The following is a 16,116-nucleotide window of genomic DNA, read 5'->3' on the forward strand; positions in this document are numbered from 1 at the left end:
ACTGGTTAAAATTGGTTCAAAGATTTTTGTAGAATCCGACCAAATGAAATAATGATGTGAACTGCATAAAAATGGGATTATTCCTAAACCCCACCAGTTGTAGCCTAAACTAGCAGGTGGTCTTTGGTAAGCAGCATAACTGTAGCCATCAAATGGCATACATACTCTTGATAGGACTGTTGTGCTCGTCTCCAGGGATCCAGGTGAGCTGTATACTTCGTGCTCCAGGATCGGTCAACTCTAGATCTCTAGGCGCATCAGGTTGTTCTGCAGATGGACAAAATAGAACAGGTGTTCACATACAGTATCTGATGGTAGCAGGATTTCTGAACAGTGTTATGATGCTAAACTGAAGAAAGGTGAATGTAACATAAACAATTCAAAATACTTTCAAAATAAATGTTTTCATTGATTCCTCTGAATATTATAAAAATAAAGATGCCATGCAGATGAATCATGCATAGACTGGCTCAAAAAACAGGATTGTACATGGTATCACATCTTGCTAATGAAATGCACATCCCACAATGCTCAACTAATCACCACTGGCTCGCACATTTGTTTGTCCAAACTGATATAGGGGGTAAGCAACTTCCACACAAATGAGTTTAATGGGCATATGTAGCTTCAGATGAACTCCAGTGAGTGCAGTGGAATGAGCTTATCAACAAAACATGGGAAAAACATTTTGTATAGCACTAAAGAAGGACTTTCTGTTTGTAGTCTCTGAATATGACTGTGTAATTTGCAGTACTTTCCATTAGTTAGTGTGCAACTGACTACCAAGTACCAATCATAATTGCATTTGTTTTCAAAGGCCAGTGCTGAGAAAGTAAACACAATGAACAAATACTCAATTTAATGGCTTTAGAGAGAAAAGAGCATGAGAAATAAAAAAGACATAAAAACTAAAGTTTACTGGGAGATAAACTATTGACCTGTGGTTCAGGCAAGGCTCAAATGAAGACACAAGCACAAACATCATAGCAAACATCCAGTCAGCAATGAACATGTAGCTGCAGCACAGCATGCGCAACTGCACCTCCACACATACATCAACCCAGGGGAGTATGGGATGTGATGTGGTGTGAGTGAGGCTGATTTTACCGTAAATAACCGCTGGTGTGGGGGTGGCCTCTGAGATTGAGCAGAGTAGGAGTGAGTTAGGAGTTAGAAATCAGAATACACACAAGTCTGTTTTTGTAGAATAATGATACATATTTCAGATTACAGTCACAGTCGTAGGGATCATTCATATCAAGTTGTGGCATTTTTTCTAGATCAGTTACTTGCTTTTGCTACTTTTTGGCATTAGGTAGTGTATTCAAGAAACAGACCACTAAATGGAGACAATCCAACTACTCTATTTAACGTCAGCTTGTGTCCTTGTTCCAGGGGGATATAAATAAGTAATAATGCAATTCACACAAACAGATCAGGTGACCTACCGACAACAGTGAGATCCGCACTGGCTGAGTCCTGGTCTAGAGTGGTGTTCATAATGCATGTGTACGTCCCTTTATCATTCTCTCTCACTTCGATGATGGTAAGGCTGTCTGAGTCCACGATAAATCTGAAAGCATTCATGGCAATGTCGGTCATAAAGAAGTCACGCATACACTACCTCTCACCTTAGATTAAGAATGATTGTTATTTTCTGCAATGTAGATTAAAACTGTATAAACAACACAGCAAAAGGTATGTTTGTATATAGTTTAATGTAAACTTTGAAGACAAGACGTTTTTACACCATGAATAATGTGCTGAAGTTACTGTTACCATTTATAATCCTGTATTTTGTTTGTAAGAAAGTTCTTCAAAAATAATGCGCTAAATCAGACACCTCACAGCACAAAGTGTCAGTAGACTGTCAGCTATATGCTTCACTGTTGTTATGTAAAAATCTTGTCTCTCCAAAAATGGCAAAGATTTTCTTATTTGTTAATATGTTTTTAAGCCATTTTGGAAAATTTTTATTGGTCTGTTCAACATAAAACATAATGTAAGGAACAACTGCCAGATTGAAACTATGTCAAATGTGAAAATACAAGCTGGAGATACAAGGTTTTTGCACAACGGCAACAATAAATGAATGCTTAACCTATACTTTCAATAAAAAGGCTTTAATAATGTCAATTATCACCTCTCATCATCTGGAAGCTCTCCGTTGTCTTTAAGCCAGGTCATGGTGGGGATAAGTGATGGGTCATGCTTCACTTTACACTCAAACACCACATCCCTGTTCCTCTGGACCACCTTGTATTCAGGCTGTTTCAGGATCCGTGTGGGCTCTGGAGCACACAAACAGCCAAATATATGAGCAAAGGCATATGATTTACTGAAACTTGGGTACAGGGTTGGAGGCTGTAGTTGGTAAGGGTTTGCAGAACCTTCTCCTTAGTTGCTAGGTTTATGTGTTAGACATATGTTGAGCAATGATTATATACAAGAATAAGCTGATTGATACAGATGCATCAATTTGCAGCTGCAGAGATAAATGACTGCACAAATGGGTACATATCTGCACATTTTTTGTATCAAAATGCATACATCTGTCCTGCCTTTAGGCTTGCAAATTAGGCTTCACCTGTTCGCCCTTACAACAGCTGAACAGCACATATCTGCCATCAGACAACTTAATGGGCAATACAGCAATTTCCTGTTTTGCTCTTTGGAAAAGCACTTAAGCTCATTTGTCTTCATCTGCAAAATAGACAACATGAAAACTAGAAGACTAAGATTCTTAAAAGGAGGAAGGAGGGAGGCCATTATTCCCAAGATAACTGATGACATACCAGAGGACAATCAAGAAGAATAAAAAAAGTTATTTATACACTCATCCACTGCTTAACACACACCTTTGACCTCCAGGTATACATGATTCTCCGAGATGCCGAAGATGTTGGTGGCGACACAGGTGTATTTGCCGCTGTTGAGGGCCTGTGCCACAGGGATCTCTAGAGTTCCGTTCTCATGAAACAAATATGGGTCTCCAACCAGAATGCTGGAGCGGCTCTCCTTAAACCTGCAGAGTAAAGGTCTGGTGTGATTGCACCTGAATGCTCATACTTTTTATTGCAATACATGCTTCAGTTATGTAGCATTAAAACGCAGAGAATAGCCAAGACTTTCTGATCGGAGACTAATTATGCTTCTTTGCTGTCGCAGATGTGTATTAGCATGGCTGGGTTTTGGCAACGTGGCATTGTAAGTTTAATAATTGCAATAAAAGTGTAAAGGCTCAGAGCTAGGTGATGAAAGAAAGTATTTAGCAATCTAGTCAATGCCATGATGTACATATAGGCTGTGAAAGCAAAGTTAATGGGCAGAGACACACAAACACACACTCGCACACACATCCTTGTAAACACATAATTAGACAAAAACAGAAATGTACATGCAGAAACACACACACACACACACACACTTACCACGTGATTCCTGGTAGAGGTGAGCCAAAGGAGGCGCAGTCTAGAAGAGCAGGCTTGTTCATAATGACCTGGTAGACTTTGTTCAGAGGAGTGAGCACTCTGGGAGGCTCAGCTGCAACAAACACATTTTATTTATAAAAAAAAAAAAAAAGAAAGAAAAAAAAACAATATTAATACTTTATTTATGCAGAAGAAATGTTTAGATATTTCTTAAATCTGAAAGTGTCTAGTTACTCTCTAGAGTATTCATGCCATATTTATGGTATTATCTACAAGCTAGAAGTATAGCAGTACAGTTTATTATATTTAAATAATGAGATTCTTTCAACCTGATTTCTTTTAATTACACACCTAGTACATTGACGAAGGCATTGGAGAGCAGGTACCCATATTCATTAGAGGCATTACACTGGTACACAGCGCTGGATCCAGTCTGAACCTGAGTGAAAACAATGGTATCATCCTCCACTTTCCTACTGGGATCTGAAGGGGCGTCTGTTAGAAAACACAAAAAAGTAAAAAAAAGTCATAAGTCATGAGATTGACCGTGCGCAGAAATGAGCCCTTTTCATTAGATGTTGAGTTATTACAGTTATTTTGACATACATTTGATTTACAATGCATTATTATATATGTTGTCACTGTCATGCAAAAACCCTGTGCCCTCAAAATGCCAACTTTACAGGAGAGAAAAAAAACCTTAACAAAGATGTCATTCCAGGTCATTTTGAAGCATTTCTATTGTTTCATTCATTTCCAAATTGTCAAATTAACACCTCTCACAACATAAAACCTGCAGTGATGATGAGTGGTATAGACAGAGACTGACTCTCAATTGGGACTCCATTCATGAACCAACTGATGGTGGGTTTGGGGTTGCCTCTAGCTCGGCAGGTCAACACTCCGGTCTCCTGTGGAGCCAAGACCAGATTCTTCGGAGCAGTGATCCAGTATGGAGCAGCTGAAAAAAAAACCCAGATACTTCATAAGTAACATATATACATATTCTGAATACAGTAGACTTCTAGATAGTGAAGAGATTGCATACGATTTTAGACCCTATGATAATAGTATTCATAATATGCAGGGCTACATTATATTGTGCAACACTTATCCATCTGACAAACTCTGTTTACAGTAAACAGAGCTTCCAGTAAAACCTCTTAATGCTATCAACATTTAGAATGTTTTTCCTAAGACAATTTAATAACCGTATTTCCATCCTCAGTCCTGCTTACTGACAGAACATCAGTTCCCCAGATAATAAAATCACGCATTGCATTTAAAAATCAATAAGAGGAAATGGACGGAGTGTAAATGTAAGGCGAAGAGCTGAAGAGAGTGTTTTGTCGGCATCCATCTCCCACCTTTCACCGTCACTCTGATGGTGTGGTGGACGGAGCCCAGACGGTTCTTGGCAGTACAGCGATAGTCGCCAGCGTCCGCCTCAGACACGTCCACAATCCGCAGTGTTTTCTGAAAGTTCTGGAAGGAGGCTCTGTTAGTGGGGAGCTCACCGCTGACCTTATTCCAAGTGACCTCTGGTGTGGGACTGGAGAGGGAGGAAGAACGAAATAAACGCTGGAGTATTACTTCACATTATGTGCAGCTTAATCAGTGTAATTGTAAAATCTGAGTTAAATGCTCTAAAAAATGTGTCAGTGTCAAGTGTCAAGTGTCAGATCTCTGAATGACTGGTCATTTTTGCATAATTTAATGAAATGGTGACAATTCATGATCTGACTGATATAAAAATGTTTTCTAAAGAAATAAACAACACAACAATTTCTGTGAGCTCATCTCGCGACATGAAGCTGATATTCCACCCTAAAGCAGTGCCGGAGTTACATTTTGCCTCCCAGTAAGGTGGAATGGAAAATTCCAGTAGCTGGAGAATAACACCAGTCTCGCTGATGCAGCAGTGTTTGTGTTAATGTTCAAAACAGAACACTTGCACACTATTTTAGCAAATAACAAGTTAAAGATATCACAGGAGTCATAAAGATATGACTGGCCAACATTAATTCTAAATGTGTTTGTGTGGTTTAGTTACATGCTGTTCGCTGAGGAAAGCAGGTCAGATGATCCAGTAGAATTAAAGCTGATTGTTGTGTTACCTCTTTATCGAGGTAGGTAATGTAACCTATTGCTAACTCTGATTGTTTTGCAGATCTGACTTCAGATAGATGTTAAATGTAGTCCCGCCTAACTTCCATAAGGTGCCTAAAATCCAACAAAGGAAAACTATGGGGAACTAGTTTGAAAAATCTCTCTACAGAAAATACCAACATCATGTTTTTCTCTGCCAGTTCATAATAAATTCATCACAAAACTATAGATAATAGAAGAGCTTCATAAGTAGACAAATGCCACCTTCAAACTGTAAACAAAATGAAAGCAAAAACTTTGAAGAGTTTCAAGTTTACAGTGGAAAAAGAAGCAGTGACTCACAGTCCATCAGCAATGCACTCCAGCTCCAGAACCTGTCCTCTGAGAACCATCTTTAAACTGGGAGAACCAGCCGGAACCAGAAATGAAGGGCGTCTTTCCTCTGCTGGTGCATCTGAAGTGAGAACAACAACTCTAAACAAGTGTAACCACACACTCACTTTATCATCAGGGTTATAATTAACATGTATGTAATCCAGAGCTTTCTTTAAATGCACAACAACAAGTACAACACTTGTATTTGGCATCAGGTACTAAAACCACCTTTGAAGCTACCACTTTATAAATACCGCCATGAACCCAAGAGACGAGGAACATGTAGCTCTGTATTCTATACGTTACGGCCTCCTAATTGACTCAGTGCTCTGGTGGCAGATGTGGAACATTTCAATCAATCAAACATAACTAATGAACAAATAAGACGAAGCAAAATGAGAAATGATAATGCATAGGGCCACATTTACTATGGCTGCTAGCACATTCCTTACAATGTTCAAATATTCAGCGCCTCCTTCTTGTAACATAGTTCTTGTACCGTGACTTATGACTAGGTTCGTTTCTGGCTGGCTTGATTTGTGGTCATGCTAAAAGCTTTAGTAAATTAGGCCCATAAAGTGAACATGAGGTTGTACAAGCAATGAGAAATGAGCAGATGGCAGATGTGAGCTGTAGAATGGCAGGATGAAATGAGTGAAGGGACCAGCAGAGAGAAATGGACAGTAACAGAGGATTTGGCTTCCACTTTTGACCAAAAATGCTAAAAGTGTGTTATACTAGCTATTTTTGTGATTCAGAACTTCTAAGCTCCTCCAATTTCTAGTGAAAATTCTGACTAAATAGTACATTCAAAAAACAATAACACAATACAGAAGCTAAAGAAGCACCCAGGCTAATAAAAATACTTCCATGTATTCAGAATAGTTACATTTAGTGTTTAAATTCTAGCAGGTAATAAATTAGATGGAATGGGAAGAAAAACAGAAAAGGTTTTAGAGGGTGAGAACTCTCATAAAATGACTGTTTGTTTGGAACAGGTAATGAAAGATAGATTGAAGACTGAGGTTAGTGAACCAGGCTGTGCAGCTGGATAAACTACGACGAGGGTTAATTTCTAGGGCTGGTTAAACCACCAAGGGGCAATCACTAGGGGGCGGCATCACTCACCACCAAAAAACTCAGTCTCATTCAAATAAGCTGCCATTGTCTCATTGATTGCATCCACTGGAACACAACAGAAGGTCAAACACATGAATCATGACATTCAAAAATTCCAACAGAAAGTGACTGAACCAAACATGTCTGTGGGCAGAAAATGATGGAAACAGTAAAAAATAACAGAATAAAAAACGAAAGCAAAACTGACCATTAGGCCAAATCCAGTGCATTACATTGACTTGATTCAATAGTGTACATTATATATATATGTGTGTGTGTGTGTGTGTGTGTGTGTAAAAAAAAAAAATAAATAAATAAAAATAAATATATATATATATATATATACAGTGAGTCCAAGAAGTATTTGATCCCTTGCTGATTTTCTTCGTTGGCCCACTAATAAAGACATGATCATTCTATACTTTTAATGGTAGATGTATTCTTACATGGAGAGACAGAATATTAAAAAGAAAATCCAGAAAATAAATCTAAGGAATATATATTAATTGATTTGTATTTCATGGAGTGAAATAAGTATTTGATCCCTTAGTATTCATTAGCAGTTCTGGCTTTTACAGACCAGTTAGACACTCCCAATCAACTTGTTACCTGACCTGAAGCCACCTGTTCTCACTAATCACTTGTGTGAAAAACACCTGTCCACAGAATCAGACAGATCACACAGATTTCAAGTCTCCAACATGGGTAAAACCAAAGAGCTGTCACAGGACCTCAGAGTCAGAATTGTTGACCTTCACAAAGCTGGAATGGGCTACAAAAAGATTAGTAAGGTGTTGGATGTGAAAGTAACAACTATTGGTGCAATTATCAGAAAGTTTAAAGAGTATAACATGACAATCAACAGACCTCGGCCCGGTGCTCCAAAGAAGATTTCGCCTCGTGGGGTGGCAATGATGCTGAGAACAGTCAGAAATCGTCCTGCAACCACTCGGCAGGAGTTAGCAAATGACCTGAAGGCAGCTGGGACCACAGTTTGCAAGGAAACAATTGGCAACACTTTGCGCAACAATGGATTCACATCCTGCAGTGCCCGAAAGGTACCCCTGCTGAAGAGAGCACATGTGGAGGCGCGCCTCAAGTATGCCAATGATCATTTGAAAGATGAACCAAGTTATTGGGAGAAGGTTTTGTGGTCAGACGAGACCAAAATTGAACTTTTTGGCCTCAACTCCACCCGCCATGTGTGGAGGAAGAAAAATGCTGCCTATGACCCCAAGAACACTGTGCCCACCGTCAAGCATGGAGGTGGAAGCATAATGTTTTGGGGGTGTTTCTCTGCCAAGGGTACAGGGCTACTTCACCGCATCACTGGGAAGATGGATGGAGCCATGTACCGCACAATCCTGAGGGACAACCTCCTCCCCTCTGCCAGGGATCTGAAAATGGGCCGTGGTTGGGTCTTCCAACATGATAACGACCCTAAACATACAGCAAAGGCAACAAAGGATTGGCTCAAGAAAAATCACATTAAGGTCATGGAGTGGCCCAGCCAGTCGCCAGACCTCAATCCGATCGAAAATCTATGGAGGGAGCTGAAGGTCAGAGTTGCCAAGCGACAGCCCACCAACCTTCATGATTTAGAGAGGATCTGCAAAGAAGAGTGGGCCAAAATTCCCCCTGGTGTGTGTGCTAAACTTGTGGTTAACTACAACAAACGTCTCACCGCTGTGCTTGCAAACAAAGGCTTTGCCACTAAGTATTGAGTGTGTTTGGCAAGAGGGATCAAATACTTATTTTCCTCATTGAAATACAAATTAATTAAAATATATTCTTTAAAATTATATTCTGGATTTTTGTCTTGATATTCTGTCTCTCCATGTTAGAATATATCTACCATTAAAAGTGCAGAAGGATAGTGTCTTTATTAGTGGGCAAACAAAGAAAATCAGCAAGGGATCAAATACTTCTTGGACTCACTGTATATATATATATATAATATATAATAATATAATATATATATATATTTATTTATTTATGTTACACACAATTACTGACAAAAGTAAGCAACCTGTCAAGAGTCAGAATGGTGCTGATGCTCTACATTTTATTCACTTTAAAATGAAGTCCACATAGGAATCCAGTGAAACTCAGTTCAGCAGAGTTTCCAGAGCAGTTGCACTGCTGTGCAATCCGTGACATTTTCAGAAAAACAGCTCAACTCAAGAGTACCCTTTGTTGCTCTGAGAGAGAGCTGAGGATGCCTTAAAGCAATGAATGGAGGTTTGGAGGTTTTATGGCAACATTCTCAAACAAAAACCCATGTGATTTCTGACAATGGCCCCCATTGAGCGCTGGTGTCATCAGATGAGTACGTTATAATAATCATAACTGCGGGAAACTACGCCCCAGCTTCTGTCCTACAGATGTACGCAGCACTCATAAGGGACTCACTGTTGAGGACGCGGACGGTGATGGGCTGCTTCTGCTGAATGGTCTGTGTGTGGGGGAAGCGTGCGTAGCAGATGTAGTCGCTTCTGGAATCCTCCGTCACAACGTTGGAGAAGTAAAGATCTCCATTCAGGCCCTGAGAGACGCGGCGGCTCTGAGGAAGACGCTGGAAATCTGCAAAGAGGAACGTGGAGGAAGAAGAGTGAGAGAGTGAAGCTACCTGAACCACCTGACCTACCTTGCTATAAATACACACACTATGTATGTAAAAACTACACTGCTTCAATAATTTTATAATTAATAATAATTTTAATGATTTTAATCTATATTATTACCTTTATTCACCACTGCTGATGTCATCATGTGACTATCATAAAGTTATCAAGGCAATCTTGTACTCATTACAGCCATGCCAATACAGCTATCTTATATCTTGAATATTAAGAGACAGAGATGAAACTGAGAGTGAGAGAAAGGAGAAGCGGGGTGAGAGAGGCAGAGACAGACATAGAAAGAGAAAAAAAAGAGAGCGTGGGAAGAGAAAGCCATAAAGGAAAAAGACAGTTGGGCAACATAAAGGTGAGAATGACAGACAGAAAGAGAGACAGAAGACAGAGAGAGAGAGAGAGGACAGAGCGAGAAGAGTGAGAAGGGGGGAAAGACAGTGGGGGAAGAGAGAGAGAGAGAGAGAGAGAGAGAGAGAGAGAGAGAGAGAGAGAGAGTAAGGTGACAGAGAGCAGTGAAGGGTGACAGGTAAGGCTAGTGTGAGGTAAGACTTTCATGGTGTAGAAGAGACTGGATGACAGCTACATGCTTGAGCAGGTACATATAGTGAAATAGAGTAAAAAGGGGGGGTGGCAGAGAGGGTGAGAGAGAGGGACAGAGAAAGAGAGAGAGAGAGAATGGAAACAGTTCACTGGTAACCCTGCTACTGAAGCAGGTAAACGCACTATTCTGAAGCAATGTAGCTTATAATGTGGCAATGGACGTATATATATTCAATTCTGAGAATAGCAGAGCTGGATTTTTTTTTAACATGCGCCGATATTCTGCTGAAATTAAAATCACAAAAAGACTGATCCTTGAAAAGCTCACCTAGCTCTGAGCTGTTTTGCGACAATAAGCTTTTTTTATCTTAAATAAAATAATAACTTGCAAGTTTAACACTTTTTTGATTTTTTGTTCTATCAATACTGTTTTTCTAGACTCACGATAGATTATCAAAAGTATGTGGACACCTAAATGTTTCATCCTTATATGCTTATTAAAGATCTCATTTCAAAACAGTGGGCACCACTAAAGAGTTTGCCTCTTACTGCCGTAACAGTGTCCACATTTTCCAGAATAGACCAAAACTGGAACTGGAATTTCAAATGTAATGTACATCTACAGTACAGCCACATTTTCTATGTAGTTTATATTGCACGCTGTCCTCTGAAGAGCTGCACTAACGCTAGCAACGTCTCAGCTGAGGGTATAAATTATGCCATCAACATTCATGCTAGAGGGAATGTGGCCCAGTGGTGCTGAGATCTGCTGATAGCTTTAAAGGGAATGCTTACTGTTGTCCATCCAGAAGATGATGGGAGGTGGCAGTCCTGCAGGTGGTCTGCACTGCAGCACTAGAGACACGCCCTCCTGGATTACGATTGGTTTGATCCTCTCTTTGGACCACAGAGGGGATCCTACAGGACAAAACACCACAATACAGCACTGTTCACAGGAGCTATATGTCTTAAAACCACAACAAATTTAAACATGTTTCTGCTGGAGCAATGAGGGTAGAAAAGGAATGGGAAGAATTCGACATTAAAGTGATTATTCAGACAAAAATTATCTTCCCCTTTTCCCCAAATGTATATGACCATATAAGACATGTTCCATGTCTGAAGTTTGCTTCTTTAGTTTTGCACAGGGACCACAAGGCTGACGTAGCTGACAAATAAAGGACATTTATACACCATCATTTAGCAGAGGGTATGCCTAAATTATCATGGCTTGCCTTCAACTACATAATGTTGAGAAGTATTGGCCAAAAACAGGGCCAAAATGTAGGCTTCAAGGTAGTTTATACTACTATTTTTTTTAGCAATGTAACACTGCACATTTTCCTCCATATACAGTCATTTCCTATATTTCCCACCCTCTAGCAACAACTCCCCATCACACAATGCGACCAGTGCAGACAAAGGGTGAAGGCTTCAATCTGTGCTTCCGTTGAGACACGTGAAGCACCACCAAATCTTTTCAGGTCGCTGCTAACACAACATCACTGAATATGCTGAATACGCTTGGAGGAGAACACTAGCTGACAGATGTGTCACATCAGTTTACAGACACCCATGTTGGCTAGCAGAATGCTGAGTGATAGTGTGAGAGGGAGGGCTACTCTATCCATCCGGAGAGGCCAACTGTGCTCTCTGGTACTCCTTGCCATAAACAACTGTACCATTGTCTGGGATCGAATGATCATCTCCTAATGATAGTGCAGACGCTTACATGAGATATACTTTATACTGTGCATTTTTAAATATGAGAGCATGTCTTACTGCGACAGCAAGTACAGAAGCATGTCTGCCTGAGATTATATAACATTATATAAAATATTCACATATTTTGGGGCAAGTTCATTCCTACTGCTTGTTAGCTATACAAGTCTAATAACTCCAGTACAAAACGATAAAGCAAACTTTGAAAAGCATACGTGTCTTTTCTGATGAACTACATTTGAGATAAAGGGGAAAATGTGTAAATTCAAGTTTACATCATATCAAAATATCAAAATGAGGAGAATTATGCTGGGAACATTGAGGAAACTCTGCATGCTCTGAGTTTGAATTCATATACCTTCCAAAATAAGTGCTTTGATGATGGCAAACGTGTCTTTTAACACAGAGATGATGAAAAGAAAACAACATTAGCGATGAAGAAAAAAACAAGGCATTTAAATAAAAGATGAGCAGATGACCAAATGAGCTCAAAGCACATAAAGAAGACTTCATGTTAAATGAAGTGACCGATATGCAGATATGTTAGTGATGTGATTCGTGAAAGACTGTAACATACTTGACTGTCGAATGACGATGTTGTTGGAGACGGCTGTCCCATGCTCGTTACGGGCAGTGCACTGGTAAACACCCTCATAAGCCTCGGCCCTCTCCCCTCCACTGATGTCAATGACCAGAGTGCCTGAATGAGGCTTCATGTTCACCCTCGAGTCTTTATCAGTGTCAAAATGTATGCCATTCCTGGTCCATGAGAAGCTGTGAGTGCACAGAGAGAGATAGAGCAATTTAACCACAGCAGAAATAGCAGCATATCTCTATATAACATAACCGCAGAGCCATGTCCATTTGACATGGCCTAACATGCATCATATTGTTAAAAAATATACAGAATAGGTTTAATCCTTATGATCAGTGCACGAGCATAATGTCACACAGTAATAATTAGAACATCTTCAACTAAATGTCATTTAAGCATGCTCACTCAGACTTGCCTATAGGCAGAATATAACATCAACATGGGGACGACCTAATCATTGTTTGCTATTTTAGTCTTTTGGACATAATGTAAGTCTAAGAAATGTTTGTTTTGACAGCAACAATCTAATTTATTGTAATCAACAATTTAATGAAGTCTTTAATAAACAGACATTACTTACTGCTTCCCGCTAAAATATCAACAAACAATTGCTGCTTCACTCACATTAGACCCACATTAATATCTCAATAAATATATTTTCTGCTCTCCTTTACTTAAATAAATTTGCCTCAACTCAGCTGATGAAAATGCAAACAATTCATATTCTGTTTACTGTAATGTAAATATATGATTGTGAATGGTAACAATTATGGGTTAAGTAACAATTGTGACAGGCCTGGTTATAGTCTTGTTAAAAGCACTGAACTTTGCAACACGACTGTATTTTGCTGTTCAGTAGAAAAGGACATATTTTGTAGTGGTAAAGTTAAACGCTACCTTCTTACTCACTTTAGACCAAAGTCACTGGATCAGATAAAAAACATTTTGCTACTTATGCTGACTTAAGTACTTGATGAGCCCTCAATTAACATTCCTTCAGCTTAATGGAGTTCTAAATTCATCTGTAGGAGTGATGCAATCATCAGGGGCTTTTGCCGAAATCAGAGAGAACAAAGCACAGAATATTCATAACCTAATGAAACTATCCATTATCACAATCATTTGGGCCCATTTAGAATAAAGTGTGGGATTGCTGAGCGTAAGCTGTAGTTGCCTGCTGTCAGATCACATTTAGTGTAAGCCAGGCCTTCTGCCACATTCTATGATCTTAGGCATATTTGTTTGCTTTGTATAGAAATATTTATTACTGAAGACAGTTCTTTTCCTGTGCCTCAGGAGGTCCATGAAATCCTCTTAACGTGGCTCAGTACAAGAGGATTGTTGAGTCCGTAGCTTACAAAGAGCCTGAGTAAAAATGACTCTTCAATACATAAAGCGAGTGTTGCACATGAATTCCAACGGCATAAATCACCTACCTCGGATGAGGCTTTCCTTTAGCTTCGCAGTGAATGACAATGTTCTCTCGTGGGTCAACGATGTAATCTTTCGGGGACTGGTGGGTTATGGTTGGAGGTTGCGGCACTAAGGTCACACAGACACACAACAAATGAATTAGAGACACTTGTACATGATCCCATCCTTCACCAATGCACAGCAATGACAAGCACACACTGAACAAAGCGATGCACTGAATACGCTTTATTAAACTGTGTACACTAAAATGTAGCGTATTACATTAACAAAGATACTGTCAAATTTAAAACGACAAAACAGTATATATTCTGATTTCAGGTCAATCAGGTCAATTCAATGCATCACTTGTTTCAGTTCACTCTCTCTCTCCCTCAGTAACACACACCAACACACCAGGATCTCATGCGGTATTTGTCTTTTTCTATGCAAGCAAGACAAAAGCAAAGCAAAAAAGCACATTAAATTAAAGAAACAGATCCACACAACATCATCATCATGCAATACTGTGTGTCTATAGAGAGGTTAAAGGGACACTCTGGCCAAAGCAAAAATTTTTATCACCTCTACATCTGCTTTAATCATGTGTACTCATCTCTTCCAGTGAAGCCACTATGTTCTCTAGAGCGAGACATTATAGTTTAAGACAAAGACTAAGAAAACCCCCCTTCTGATGAAACCGCTACAGCTCGGGGTGGACTGTAGTGGTAACTGTTGTCAATTATTACAACTAAGATAAAGGATTAGGCAAAAGAAATGTATTTGTTAGGATATGAGTCAGCATCTCAGCTAGCAGTCAAATCAATGACATTGTTGATGCCGAGCTACAAAACACAAGAAGTAACATGTGGAATGCTTATTTTAGGAATGTCCCTTTAAATGAACTTGTTCCTGTGTAGGTTCAGACTGCAACAAAAACATGTACAGTATCTTCATCAGGTGGCCTTCCTGTTGAAAGGAAGGCAAAGCTAGCTACAAACCTCTGCACGGTGGGTGCATGCGAAATAATAATGCCTCTCAGCCGTTTGCAAAAGAAGAACAAGCAAAACTGCAGAACTCAAAAGCAACATCCAAACCAGACTGTCAAAACAAACCTGCCACACTACAATCACACCAAGGAATGACTTACATCCTTCCAGAACTTTTGCTTTATTCCCCAACAGCAGAGAAGGAAAATAATGACAAGCATTAAAGAAAATGGGATATTAGTATAGTGTCAAGAATTATGTCGTTAAAAAAGGCCTGTGATCTGCAGTACAGGAGGCATTTTACACAATACAGTCCTGAAATGCATAAAAGCTAATATGCTAATATTTATTCATTAATAATAGCTAATCAAAGGCTTCTGATTATATGGTTGATTGTATTTGTGATTGCTGCCATTCTATAATGTTTTCTGAATGCCATGCAAGAATGACTTTTGGTTCCATAAAGAACCATTTTGTGTGGCAAACCTTTACATTGGTAAAGAACCATCAAGTGATGGGTCTTTAGGCCTTTAAAACATTATCCACGCTCATACGCCTTTTTTGCAAAAGTGGTTTGTCTATGGCATTGCAAAATAACTATTTGTGGCACTTGTATTTTTAGTGTATAGTGTAAATGCTGCCAGCTGATACTGTTCTTTTAAATAGGTTTAGACAGATAGATGTGTAGAATAATTGTATATTTAACACAAAAATGGATTCAGCTTTCTCTATTCAGCTGGGATTGTATGCAATTTTCATATCCATAACTTAGACTACTGAGACCACTTGTATTTCTACATATCCCAAAAAGCAAGATGATAATCAGAAAGTTATCAGAATGACCCAATTGTGAATAGTATGGCTGTAACTGAAATGGATCCCTACTCCCTTGTTAGTATTGCGCTGTTAATGGCGGGACTATTTAGTTCCCTGAGTGGTGCTAAAATCACAAATAAATTCAACCAATTCCTCATCATCAACATGCATCAGCTCAACACCAGTCGCATAAACGAACACATGAGTGGCTCAGCTGTGTTCGGTGCTCTGTACACACATGAACTGAATTGAGAATGAATGTAAAAGCACTGTGCTGTTAATAGTTGCTACATTGCTCATTAGCTCCACAGGTGAGGAGGATACACAGTGAGTTCTCGTTATCATACCAACGCCTTTTAAAGAATTACGTTTGG

General features: G+C 39.3%; 1 protein-coding gene across 16 annotated transcripts in view; it reads right to left on the bottom strand.

Moving 5' to 3' along the window:
• The window catches only part of LOC140549000 (neuronal cell adhesion molecule-like), a 104,152-nt gene that overhangs the window by 15,704 nt on the left and 72,332 nt on the right, over positions 1–16,116 (bottom strand). For 5 of the 16 annotated variants that reach the window (XM_072672198.1, XM_072672194.1, XM_072672187.1 and 2 more), the window contains 16 exons: positions 15,088–15,105; positions 13,964–14,069; positions 12,510–12,706; positions 11,006–11,128; positions 9,447–9,617; positions 7,044–7,100; positions 5,883–5,994; positions 4,799–4,983; positions 4,261–4,392; positions 3,783–3,926; positions 3,432–3,543; positions 2,859–3,025; positions 2,144–2,291; positions 1,449–1,573; positions 1,108–1,137; positions 166–267 (listed from right to left, as the gene is read on the bottom strand). In XM_072672198.1, coding sequence (XP_072528299.1) covers positions 166–267; positions 1,108–1,137; positions 1,449–1,573; positions 2,144–2,291; positions 2,859–3,025; positions 3,432–3,543; positions 3,783–3,926; positions 4,261–4,392; positions 4,799–4,983; positions 5,883–5,994; positions 7,044–7,100; positions 9,447–9,617; positions 11,006–11,128; positions 12,510–12,706; positions 13,964–14,069; positions 15,088–15,105 — 1,929 coding nt within the window. The remainder of the gene's footprint in view (positions 1–165; positions 268–1,107; positions 1,138–1,448; positions 1,574–2,143; positions 2,292–2,858; positions 3,026–3,431; positions 3,544–3,782; positions 3,927–4,260; positions 4,393–4,798; positions 4,984–5,882; positions 5,995–7,043; positions 7,101–9,446; positions 9,618–11,005; positions 11,129–12,509; positions 12,707–13,963; positions 14,070–15,087; positions 15,106–16,116) is intronic. The other 11 variants (XM_072672203.1, XM_072672197.1, XM_072672193.1 and 8 more) reach the window with 5 other exon arrangements.

This window comes from Salminus brasiliensis, chromosome 2, assembly GCF_030463535.1.
Source record: "Salminus brasiliensis chromosome 2, fSalBra1.hap2, whole genome shotgun sequence".
Classification (NCBI taxonomy): domain Eukaryota; kingdom Metazoa; phylum Chordata; class Actinopteri; order Characiformes; family Bryconidae; genus Salminus; species Salminus brasiliensis.